The sequence below is a fragment of the Sminthopsis crassicaudata genome, chromosome 1 (genome assembly GCF_048593235.1).
Source record: "Sminthopsis crassicaudata isolate SCR6 chromosome 1, ASM4859323v1, whole genome shotgun sequence".
Taxonomy (NCBI): Eukaryota; Metazoa; Chordata; class Mammalia; order Dasyuromorphia; family Dasyuridae; genus Sminthopsis; species Sminthopsis crassicaudata.
Genome location: NC_133617.1, coordinates 623074406 through 623087707, shown reverse-complemented (window position 1 = coordinate 623087707; position 13302 = coordinate 623074406). Strand labels below are relative to the sequence as shown.

The following is a 13302-nucleotide window of genomic DNA, read 5'->3' as shown; positions in this document are numbered from 1 at the left end:
TTTTTCTGGAAAGAATTCAAAACTCTAGAGACAGAAAACATTTGTGCTTGGGGCAGTACAATGATTCCACCTGTATCTTGTTCTTGTCTTTTCCATGTTTTCATTTTTGTGGCCAGAAAGGCCTGGGTAGATCATACTTCTATTTTTAAATCATTGTTTATGAAACTTTTAATTTTATAAGACCAGATTTCATTTCAGCTTTCAAAATATGTGGACTTCAACATAAAATGTTTTGACAGACACCTAATGACCTCACACTTTACCATCCGTTTTTTGGGCACTGGTTCAGAGATTCAGAGCAGTAAAATCATACTACAGTTAATCACTAGCAAACTCTATGTGAATTCTTATTTTACACTTGGATTTGAAAAGCTAGTAATTCCCCCTCCTGAATCCAATTTTGATACTCTACTAGTCTGATTTGTATACCCATGCCATAGATGTGCTGGGGAGATTGTGAGGTTGTTCAGTGTTTTGGTGGTTTAATGTTCTTTTAGCTTTTCAGGAAGCCAAACAGTGATACTTATGAAGGGCCTCTCGACTGAAGACTTAAAAGTCAGCAACTTAGAAATGATATTGGCTGAGTTTATGTACAATATTGATATAAGCAATGAATCTCAAGTCAGGGAGACCTGCGTTTAAATCTCCTCTGAACTTATTAGCTGTAGGACCCTGGGCAAACCACTTAACTCTGTTTGCCTCAGTTTCATTGTCTCTTAAAAAATGTGCATCATAATAGCATCTCCCTTCCAGTTGTAAGGATAAAAGGAGATGATAAGTTTTAATAGCTTTGCAAACTCTTAAGTGCTTATTATCATTCATATTATTGTTGTTATGATTCTTGTCATCATCTTCCTCTGCTATATGGGCATACTACGAAACAGTAAATCAGCACAAGACAACTTCAAGTTTGTTTTTGTTTATGTTTTTGATATATAAAAGATAAAAGACAGGTGACTAAAATTAGGATTTCATCTTTTGTTTATTAGAAAGGCAATAGAAACTAACGTTCAGGAATCAGTTAACTAAACTATAAGGCATCTTGGAAAGACAGTGGAATTGTAGTCAATCTTAAAAGTTTTTGTCAGTGGACTGGAAATAGCATAATGATATTCACACAGTCTTACTTTCTCTAAACAAAGTCACTCCTTTATGCCTTTGCACATTTAATTTTGTTTTTTAAATAAAATGTCAAGTTCACTGTTTAAAAGTTTTCTGAATAATGTATGTAAACTTCTTTTTCTATGCTTAATTTTATTTTTTTAGTAAATGAAACTTTTTTAATCTCCATTTTCAGGACTGTGAGAACCTGGGATGTGGACAATGATAAGAAACACAAAAGTGTGTTTAAACCAAGAACACTTCAGGGAAAAAAAGTAATTCCAACCACTTGTACATACAGTAGAGATGGGAAGCTCATTGCAGCTGGCTGCCAGGATGGAAGCATCCAGATCTGGGACAGAAATATGAGTGTAAGTTAAGGACATTTCTTTTTCTTTTTCAAAGACCACAGCCTTAATAAGACTATAACACAGTGTTAAATACTATGAAGGTGAGTTTCCTGAGTTTAGTTTAAATTGCAACCTGTGTTAATTTGATCTAACATTGGACCTTTTGCAGTAAATGGAATTTCAACAAATTTTCCAACTCATCATTCATAAACAATAAGCATTTTAGCATATTTAGAAAAGCACTTTGAAATTCTTGGTTTCGGGTAGATTTTGAAAGAGAGAAATATAGCAAAATTTAAGTAATAACTTACAAGAGCACTAGAAAGTTTTCTAGTTTTCCTGTTTTCTTTGATGGAATTATTCACTTAATGTTATTAGAGAATTATATTTTCCCGTTCTCATTTTTATAATTATATGAGTAATCTTTGCCTATCTTGCCATACTACCTTGGACTTTTTAGAGATAGAACTAGAGGGGACTGAAAGTAGATTGTCATGCAAAGAGAAATGAGAGCTGTGGGTCCATATTGGGAGTAGCGTAGCACATGACCGTATAGAGAAAGATACTGCACAAATTTTCCAGTGGTTTGGATACAATCCTGACTCTTGTTCACAGTCAATGAAACTTCTTTCAACTCTAGGGTGATGAATTAAGCAATGTGTTCTTTCCCTGCTTTGCAGAATGTGTCATAGCTTAACTAATCCTAATCATAGTGAGGCCTGCAGAAGAATGGAGAGAATTTGAACCATGGGAACTGAGCAGAACATTGGGAATAAGGTTAGAAGGAAAATAGGAGTACAGATTGAGGAGTGATCTGGGATGTGGATGTGTGGGACTGGGTAAGAGAAATGAGATGAAAAGATATTAAGAGATGGGAGTTAGGATTTAGGAGTGTCACAAAGGATGAAGGAAGTTGGGGAGAGCTGGATTAGAAGATGAAAATGAATGCTAGAACTGTATGTTGTGATTTTAATTTTTGTTTATAGATACTGTATATCACAAGTGAGAGACAAGAAAATGAAAAACATTTGGTACTGATTAATTTCTTTATGTTAAAGTGCAACAAAGAAAATTGTTATTTTTTCAAAGGTGAAATCAATACAGCTGATATGCTGGCATTTAAATGTAAAATTCTGAAACCTGAAAACTTTTTCCAGTGCCCAAGTTTTTTTTTTTTTTTTTTTTATTTGCTATTCTAGATCAAATTTATTAAGCTCTAAATTAAGCCATAAAGAATAGAACTGTCCTTTTTGATCATGACATAGATGATTCTAATAACAGCACATATACTAAAATAGCAATTTATATAAAGCACTATTATGTTCATTATCTCATTGTATTCACATAGCCACCCTGTGGTGTGAGTATTATTTTCCCCATTTTAAAGATGAAAAATAAGATTCAGAAAAGTTAAGGAATTTCTCCCTAAGTCAAACACCTTGCCATTGTTGAGGCCAGGATTTAGACTTCCATCTTCTTCCATTGCTTGTCTGACAATCCCTGCTACCTGTCTGCATTTTACATGTAATTGATTATATCATTGCTACAGATACTTATTAAAAGTCTTTTGCATAATTTCCATAGATATTAACCAAAGGACAGCATTTATATATGTCTGGTTTAAAAACTGCAGATATTTGATTTTCATCTTTTTGGCCACATATACAAACCATAGTTATTGTTGATAGCATCATCCAAAAAAAAAAAAAAAAAGATATTTTAAAAATTCACCACTGTAAAGCACAAGAACCATGTCTTGTACATCCTTTATGCAAAATTTCTCTATTAATGTGCTTACCATTCACATGGGCTAACAATGAACTTTTGGGAAAAAAATTAATTCTAATCTTTCAAAATAAGTACTCAGAATGTTTTTTGATTGAATCTTAAATGTTGTTCATTAAAATGAGATGCTGCTCAAGGTTGATCTAAAAGTACTTTATGGGCATTGAATTAAAAATGATTTTAAATTTTATGCACCAAATCAGCTACCAGTATCTTTCCTTATTATATTATATTTAATATGTATGCTCCTTTATGAATATATGTATCATCTGGAAGCAGATGGATTAAGTGACATTAGACAATTGCTTTTCATTCATTCATTTTATAAAGCTTGTCATGGTTGGGTGATTAGTGACTTCTATGAAACTATATAGAAGTAAAGTCAATTTGTAAGAACAATAGTATAAAAAAATCTATAACAAAAAAATCTATATCTACAGTCATGGCAATGCTATCATTTTGATATATTGATAATATATAGATGAATGACCTAATTTTATAAAATCTATTTTAGACTAATAGCCTGTCATGGGAATTATGGATGACACTAACAGTATATAGTATTGTGGACATATTTTAAGATAATTATTAATCATTTCTGTGTATTCTTATAAACCCCTGCTGGTATGCTGATCAAGTGCCTTTTGAAGTATATTTTCAGGTTCAGAGGAAAAGGCAGATGTGTATGTCAAATAACAAATGTGTTAAATACTCTTAAAGCTATAGAAGAAAGCTTAATATTTTAGTACTGTGTTTAAATGAACAACACACACAAGTGATGAAAGCCAGTCACTGAAGAAATTATTGTTCTTTTAAAATAAAGTTTACACTTCATAGGGGTTCTCAGATCTCTGTGCTGTTAAAAAGTTTTATGGGGTTTATAGTAGAGATAAAAACAGAAATAGAAATAGCTGATAAACAGAAAATACCAAACATATTTTGGACATGGTCATAGTGCTCCTGCACCATGCATCACTCTCCTTCCCCCAGTTTCTGTGCTTTTCCTTACCCCAAGAAAATATACTTCGTCTGGTCTTCTTGAAGAGCTCCTAAATTGCTTGTTTTCTTTTTTTCAACTTAAAATTTTGATGAAGTTCAAAATCATTTGCTTAAACAGTTTTATTAAATAAAGCTATTCTATTACAAATGAGTCAAGCTGTAGCTTTCATGTTGGATGTATTTACAATTTTTATATTGATTCTTAGAAATCCTTCCTTCATATGTTCTTAGCCTCACAAATTTAGATCTAGAAGGGACCTTAAAGTTCATTTCATCTAACCTTATTTTACAAATGAGAAAGGAAATTCAGGCCCAAAGTAGTTTTTAAATGTCTGTCAAGGTCACATAAACAGTAAATGGCAAAATTGGAGAGTAATAGCCTGGTTCCAGTTTGATGTTCTTTTGGGAGCATTACATTGCCTCAATGATCTGCCATCTTCTTTGGAAGTTACATGTGTAGATTTAACCATAAATATGCATAGAAAATCATATAACTATGACATTTAAGGTACTTTCCTGTTATAAAATCTCATGATTCTGATAATGTATAATCAGGAGGACTTTTCATGTTTGTCATTTAAGTTTTGTTTCCTTCAGTGTCACATATTTAACTAAAAAATACTTCTTTTAATATATTAATTTTCTTTTTCATTGATGTATATACATATATGTACGCATGAAGAAGAAAAGTAAAACTTGGAAATTTCTAGGAAGAAAATAGTTTTATTTAAAAATAGATTCCTGAAAAAAAGAAAAGAGATCTACTAAAAGCTCAGTAATCTGACAATAATAAATCTTCAGGGATTCATTGATTAAAAATGAAACATAAAAAAATATGAGAATTAACATAGTAGTTTTCTTCCCCATGTGTCAGCCAAGGAAATACATCATGGTAGTGGATAATTTATTTTTATGTTGAGTAGGTACTAGTATTTAAAACCAGTATGTATTTATAGTACTCATGTTGGATGTAGTCCTACAGTATAGTCAGTTGAGTAGAATAGAATTCCTCTAAAAAAATAGAGCTTATCTCACAGCTGATAAATTCTCTAAAAGAATTCCAAAATAACTATTCCTTCTTAAAAGAGATGGCTTGTTTTTGAGGTTATTTCTTTTTCTTTTTTTTTTTAAATTTTATTTATTTATAATTTTTTTTCACAGTATATATGCATGAGTAATTTTTTTTTATAATATTATCCCTTGTATTCATTTTTCCAAATTATCCCCTCCCTCCTTCTACTCCCTCCCCCTGATGACAGGCAATTCCATACATTTTACATGTTACAATATAACCTAGATACAATATATGTGTGTAAATACCATTTTCTTATTGCACATTAAGTATTAGATTCTGAAGGTATAAGTAACCTGGGTAGATAGACAGTAGTGCTAACAATTTACATTCACTTCCCAGTGTTCCTTCTCTGGGTGTAGTTGTTTCTGTCCATCATTGATCAACTGGAAGTGAGTTGGATCTTCTTTATGTTGAAGATATCCACTTCCATCAGAATACATCTTCATACAACATTGAAGTGTACAGCGATCTTCTGGTTCTATTCATTTCACTCAGCATCAGTTGATGTAAGTTTGAGGTTATTTCTTTTGTCTTGATGGCAGAAGTCCATCAGTTTGATATATTCACTATTTAAAAAAAAAAATCTCTGATATGTGTTCAGCAAGGCTAAGAATACGTCAAAGTCTAGCAGGATGATTTCAGAAAGACCTGGAGAGACTTATATGAACTAATGCTTAGTGAAATGAGCAGGACCAGCAGATCATTGTATACTTCAACAACAATACTATATGATGATCAATTCTGATAGACCTGACCCTCTTCAACAGTGAGATGAACCAAATCAGTTCCAATAGAGCAGTAATGAACTGAACCAGCTACACCCAGCAAAAGAACTCTGGGAAATGACTATGAACCACTACATAGAATTCCCAATCCCTCTATTTTTGTCTACCTGTATTTTTGATTTCCTTCATAGTTTAATTGTACACTATTTCAAAATCCAATTCTTTTTGTACAGCAAAATAACTGTTTGGACATGTATACATATATTGTATTTAACCTATACTTTTACATATTTAACATGTATTGGTCAACCTGCCATTTGGGGGAAGGGGGTGGAGGGAAGGAGGAGAAAAGTTGGAGCAAAAGGTTTTGCAATTGTCAAAGCTGAAAAATTACCCATGCATATATCTTGTAAATAAAAAGCTATTATAATAATAATAAAATAAATAAAATGTAAATCAAAACAAAACAAAAATAAGAAAGAAAATAAGCCATGAGATTTGCCAATTTGACAGTTGTAATATATAATCTCATATTAACCTTAAAAAAAAAAAAGAATATGTCAAAGTGAGCATTTTATTTTTGAGGGAAAGTGCTTTAAAAGATAAGAGTGCTATGCTATTGGCCTTTTTTTTTTTTTTTAAAACAATTGAGAATGGCTTTTAATAATATATCAACAAAATTTCTATCTAGCATGTGTTCCTTATGGGTATATAAATGCAAAATTGATACATTTTCCCCATCAAGAATCATATATTCTATTATAGTACAATATTATCTAACTAAATAGAAATATTTCTTGCATTCTGGATATGGAAGAGAACGAGTCAATTACTATTAAAGCATGCAGTCTTATTTTTCAAAATAATTTGTTATCAAGTAGTAATAATAGATGTTCAGAAATAGTTATCCTCTTATGTAATATTTCATACATTTTATCAAATAAACATTTATTAGACAAGACTCTGTGCTTGGGATATAAAGACAAAATTGCTACAAACAAATGCTAAGGATATATGGTGCAAAAAAATACTGACCTGGACAGTGTCAGTCAGGCAGTCAGTAAATATTTATTAACCATCTGCTTTGTACCAGATATTTTGCTAAGTGATGGAAATACAAATACAGCAAAGACAGTTCCTGCCCTCAATTTTCTTATAACCTAATGGGGAAAGACAACATACAAAAGGAAGGTGAAAAGGGATTGAAAGAGGGAAGAGAGGAATTGTTGCTGGTCCTTTGTTCTCAATTAAGTATGAGGATCATGACATCTAGAAAGTGATGCTGTGACATGCAAGTGAATTGGATTGAAGTGAGGGAGGTCTGTGCAAGGTCACCAGTGCCACTTTCCCCTCCAGAGCCCTCTGGGTCCAATGGCCAGATATAGATCAAGATGACCGGGGATGGCCCTGGATGCAATGGGGGACCTTGGCCTTGTTGAACTAAGGTCTTTAATAGGTCTCTGTGATTGAGGCAATGCTCATCCTTTGAATAAGGTTAGGTAAGAAATGAGGCAGAGAATGGCCTCTTTTACCTGGTCCAAAAAAAAAAAAAAAAAAAAAAAAAGTCTGAGAGGGGAAGACCCTTAGGTTTTTTGACCAAAATAGATAAAATTGCTATTTCCATTCATTTTCAGCCATTCCTGTCTGGGACATATTGTTGGCCAGTCAATGAAAACCATCGTCATTTGGGTTTAAGACATGGTCCTTAAGAATGAAATCTCTCTGGTAAAACCCCGAGATATCTTGTGAGCTGTCAGCCATCAAAATGGACATTCCTTTGTGCAGGGTACCCCCAAATAAGGGTATGATATACTCTGTGGTCAGAGAGAAGGAAGAAAGGAAGAAAAAAAGAGCTGTGCTGCCCAGTTGGATAGGTGTACCTGAGGGACACAATTCACTGAGGTGCCATCAGGGGTATGATGCCAGGATATGCAAGTGTACTGCACTGAGGTCAGGGCTGGCTGGGAAAGGTCACCTGCCTCACTTTTCCCTCAGGAGCCCTAGGGTCTAGCTGCAAGGTAAAGTGTATCTGGGTAAATAATGAAGAGATAGTGTGGCCTCTCTAAATGAAAGTTTTGGGAGGAGCTGTTCACTCCATTGTGCGTTCAGAGAGGTTGATGAAGTGTGATGCAGTGTGATCTTGTAAGGTGATGAAATTCTTAAAATATACAGGAATGCAGCTGGGCAGGAAAAGAAGAAATGGGGGAGATGCAAGTTTTTATTTTATTGTTGATAAGTTGTTTAGTTGTTGGGGAGATATAAGAAACTTCTCTACTTAAAATATCTATTTAAGATGATTTCATTTTAATACTGTAAGTTTAATAATTGTGAGTTCCTAAAAATGTGTATTGTTTTTACATCTAGTTTAAATGACTTGCTCAAGGACATATAGCTAGTAAGTGTCTGAGGCTGCATTTGAACCCAGATTTCCCCAGGCTCTGGATCTCGTGCTCTTTTCACTACCCCACTTAGCTGTCTATAGCTTATTTCAGTGGGAGACTGAAGGAAAGTGTTGAAGAGAATAAATGTTAGATTGATTCCCAAGCTGATGGTTTTAGAGCCATTTTGCTGACTTCATTATTGTAAGCCTATGAAACTTGGACAGTGATACCATGCCAGGAAATTGAAGCGCTTCCATTTAAATTGTTTTAGGAAGATTCTGAAGGTCCCTTGGCAGGATAAGGTACTAAACATTGAGGTCCTTTCTCAAACTACTGCCAAGTATTCATGTGCTACTTCAGAAAGTGTAACTCCCTTGAGCTGGCCACATTGTTTGAATGCCAAATGTATGCTTGCCAAAAAGACTATTTTATAGAGAACTTGTGTAGAGTAAGAACTGACAGAGAGGTCAGAAGAAGTAATATAAGGTCTCTCTGAAGATCTCTGGAATTGATTATGTGACATGAGAGAGTAGCACAGGACCATTTAGAATAGTATGCCCTCATCAAAGAAGGTGCTATGCTTGGGAGTAAAACAAAATTGAAGTAGTTCAAAAGAAATGCATGATGCTCAAATTTAGAGAATCCATCCGTGAACAATTTGTGCTTAACCTGTGGTAGAGCATTCTGAGATGATATTGGTCTGATCAGCCACAGTTACACACACTTTAACTTGATTCTAACATATTGATGCCATGCTAGTTTCTCTTTAAGAACAAAAGTCAACCAACCAATCAGGTCCTGTAACGAGCTCTCCAAAGATTTTTTCCAAAATTAAAAGTGAGATGATTTTTTAAAATAAAGGAACATTTCTTTGCCATTACACTAGAAGCATTGTTGTTGTTTTTTGACATTAAGTATTCACAATTTTCTAACTATTTTATAAAGCAAGTTATTTGTATAATTTGTTATAAGTTATTTGTATAATGACAATATTTTGGGGACCAAACATTAGTTGACAGATTTTTTCCTGTTGTTAGAAGAGGAATTTTACCTTCTTCCAAGTTTTGACTAGGATGCAGCAGGGGCCCTTGGGATACTCTTGGACTGAAGAGAGAAATAAATAATTTACCAGCATATGGATGCAAGATGCTTTTCGCTTTCTCCAGCTTCTTGTTGCCCCTCTTCTGGTTTGCCAGCTCTGCCTGGATGTGAGGAGTGAGGAATGTGGAAAGAGTGACAAAAACATTACTCTGACTATAGTTGTTTACCTGGCTCAGTGGCAGGAAAATTCTGGTTTGTGATTTGTATAGGTTGACTTCTCTTGGCTATTATGGGACTGCAGCAGTAGGAACTATTGCTTTGGATGAATGATGGAGTTGGTTGAATAAAATTGATTTAATTTTTTGCTCCAGTAAATTCCTACATTATCATTGTATGGAGTTAAACTTTGTTTCTCAAAACCTGTGTCTTTGGAGCACAAGTTCTTCAAAATGGAAAGGCATCAAGTATAGGAGTCTTGAATGTATAACACAAAAGGACTAGTCTAATCAAATTTGCCAAGAAAACTCTAAGAAAAATGTAATCGCAAAGAGTTAGACACAACTGAAATGACTGAATAACAGTAACAACAAAAAAGGTTATCAACTTGAGATTGTCAAATTTTGGACCATAGGAACTTTTGAACAGTATCTACTAGAATGTTTCAGGATCATGGTATATTTATATTGGTAATGGGAGTACTTTTATTGACAAAGCCTTAGATGCTTAAACTAGTCATATATTGTGCTAATATAAATTTTTTTGTGGTTGTACCTTATATCTTCTTAACCTAATCCTTCCCCCTCTCCCAATTTGGAGTTTTTATAGTAACAAGGCTGAGTGCATATAGACAATTGATTCAGTAATCACTTTCCCATCAGTAGCTAGCTAATATTTATTAAATCATCTTTTAATTCAGTTTTATATCTTGAGTTGCTTGGTGCTTACTATAATGTATAATTGAAAAAAGGAAGTGGAGTATTATCTTAATGATAGATGGTAGTAATGGAAAAATAAGATTGAATGTACTTATATTACTATTCTATAAGCTTAGCTTTGTGGATTTAATGGGATTGCCATAGTTATAAAATTTGCCTTTATCTTTTAAGTGTTCAGAAACTTGAATTTCTTAGAAGTACTTGAATTCTATTGAATTGATTAGAAGTAGTGACTTGTGATTTATGTGTAAACTTCAATAATTCAAATTAATCTGTGATCTTGTAGATCAGGAATTCCCTCTAGTGATGACACAATCTGTCTATTTATAAACTAGAATAAAAATTAAAAAACATTTTAAACTTAATATATATTAAGTAAAATATTTCTATATACACATAGAACAGAAAAAAGGAGAATTTCCTGTGATACTATGAGTCTTTTATTTTGTTGCTTTTTTTTAAAGTATATAATAAATTTAACATACTATTTTCAAAACTATGTTATTTATATTTTCTTCTGGTCTTTCATCTATTTTCTCCTGTATATTATTTTTAAAAATGCTTAAATGTCCCCTTTTTATTAGAATACCAGTTTATCGGTTTTAAATAGAAAGGCTTTTGACACAAAAATTACCTGTATCTAAGAATATGGAATTACAACAAAGGAACTTAGACATTCTTGTGCACTATTTCTTATACAATTGTAGTATTTTTAATTGTATTTTTCTACTTCTTAAAAAAAAAGTGTATTTCCAAGCATTCCTATTGATAGTATGGTTGTGTGCTTGAGTTTTAATTCAGAGTGGTATTACTGCACAGCAGTACACTATAGTGAAATAAATGGCATGTTATACCATAATATCTTGTAGTTCAAAAAAATGAATCCTTCCCTCCTGCTATTTTCCCCATCCCCAATTGACATAAATTTAATAATAAAACCTTTAATTCATAGCTTCATAGCTATGTATGCTTCATTGGCTATATCAAAAAATGTGTGTATTTTTCAATTCATCGTCTCTCAAAGAAGGTGAGTAGCATATTTCATCTTCATTCTTTTGAATTTGTGGTTTATCATTGTGTTGATCAGAGTTCTAAGTTGTTTTTAAAAGTGGATTTCTTTATGTTGTCATTGCATAAATTATTCTAGTTCTCACTTTGCTCTGTATCAGTTCATAGAGATCTCCCTACATTTCTTTCAAACTGCCTATTTATTATGTTTGATGGAATAGATTATTTAGATATAATTTCTCTGTTTATGATGTGCTACATGTGTTCCTCTTTCATCAGGTCAGGTTTTCTCACATCGTGCTCTGTGGATTTCTTTGGGACCATGGAATATTTCCACTTTGGAAACAGTTAAGAATCTGATCAGAGCAACTTTTTCTGCTTCTATCACTGCATTGTTACTTTTGTCTTTCTTCTGTGGCTTCAATAACAGAATTTTTGCTGTTCTTTCCCTTGGTGATTTCTTAAAATCCCATCGTCTTCTTGAGTTTGTAGTTTTGGAGTTTTGCAACAATGTTCCTTGAGGTTTTTTTCCTTGTGTGATCTCTTTCTGAAGATAATTGATAGATTCTTTCAATCAGTATTTCCCCCTCTGTTTTTAGAATATTGGGGCAATTTTTCTTAATGCTCTTTTGTGGAATGTCTTTGAAGGCTCTTTTTCTTTTTGGTTATGGCCTTTAGGTATGCCAATAATTATTAATGTCTCTTCTGGATCTATTTTCCAGGTCAACTGTTTTTCTAATGAGGTATTTAACATTTTCTTCCATTTTTTCATTCTTTTCAGTTTGTTTGACTCCATTTACAACTTTATGCATTGCCCCTGGCTGTCATTTGTACAGGGAACTCTATCCCTTCTTATCTCTTCCTCATGGTTTTCCTGTCCTCCTTCAAATCTCAGCTAAAGTTCCACCTTCTGCAAGAAAATTTTTATAATTCTACTTAATGGTAGTGTTGGATTAGACATCTCAAACTCATTGTGTCCAAAAGAGAGCTCATTATTTTTCTCCTTAATTCCTCTTCCCCCTTCTGCTCTCCTGTTACTGTAAAGGGTAATATCATCTTCTCAGTCCCTCAGGCTTATAACCTTTGAGTCATCCTGATTTCCTCTCTTTCATTCCTCTCTGTATCCAAGCTGTTGCCAATGCCCTTTTCTCTTTGAAATATCTCTCCAATACTTCTTCTCTTCTCTGACACTGCTGCTACTCTGGTAAAGTCCCCCAACTTCTCATACTTGCACTAGTGCAGTAGACTGCTAGTGGGGTCTGTCTACCTCAGGTCTTTCCTTACTCCTAACCATTCTCCACTCAGCCACTAAAATGATTTTCCTAAAGAATTGGTTTGATCATCTTATTCTTTACTCAGTAAATTCTGGTGACTTCTCATTGCCTCCAAAAAGAAATACATAATGCCATTTGACATTCAAAGCCCTTGCTCATCCTTTCCAGTCTTCTTAAAACTTAATCCCCAATACATTGTCTTCAATACAATGACACTGACCTCCTACAAGATACTTCTGTCTCTGCTCTGGGCATTTTCTTTGTCCTCCATTGTTAGGTTCTTACTAAGTGCTAATGAGATAATGAGATATTAGGTTCTTACTAAGTGCTAAGTCAGTACTTGACAATTCTCTAGTTCCAGCCTTTACTGGGAGTTTTACTTGTGAATCCCTGGGAAGGAGCTTGCATGCTTAGGAGGAGCAAGTTCATTGGTTGAAGTAATTTTTCCCAGAAGCCCTTGCATTATCCCATGCCCATTCTCTGGGAGGATAAAAGAGGGCAGTTCTGGAGGAAAGAGAGTTTTGTCTGGACGAGACTTGAGGCTGCTCTCTGCAGGAAGGGAAGTTGGGTCTCTACAGGAAGAAGAATCTGTCCAAGAGATTTGAGTTGACACAGCAGATCTCCTCCC

At 33.7% G+C, this 13302-nt stretch overlaps 1 protein-coding gene across 1 annotated transcript in view; it reads left to right on the top strand.

Moving 5' to 3' along the window:
* The window catches only part of WDR70 (WD repeat domain 70), a 295974-nt gene that overhangs the window by 162797 nt on the left and 119875 nt on the right, over positions 1-13302 (top strand). Inside the window, 1 exon segment of the mRNA XM_074282629.1 lies at positions 1298-1472. Within this exon segment, the coding sequence (XP_074138730.1) occupies positions 1298-1472 (175 nt within the window).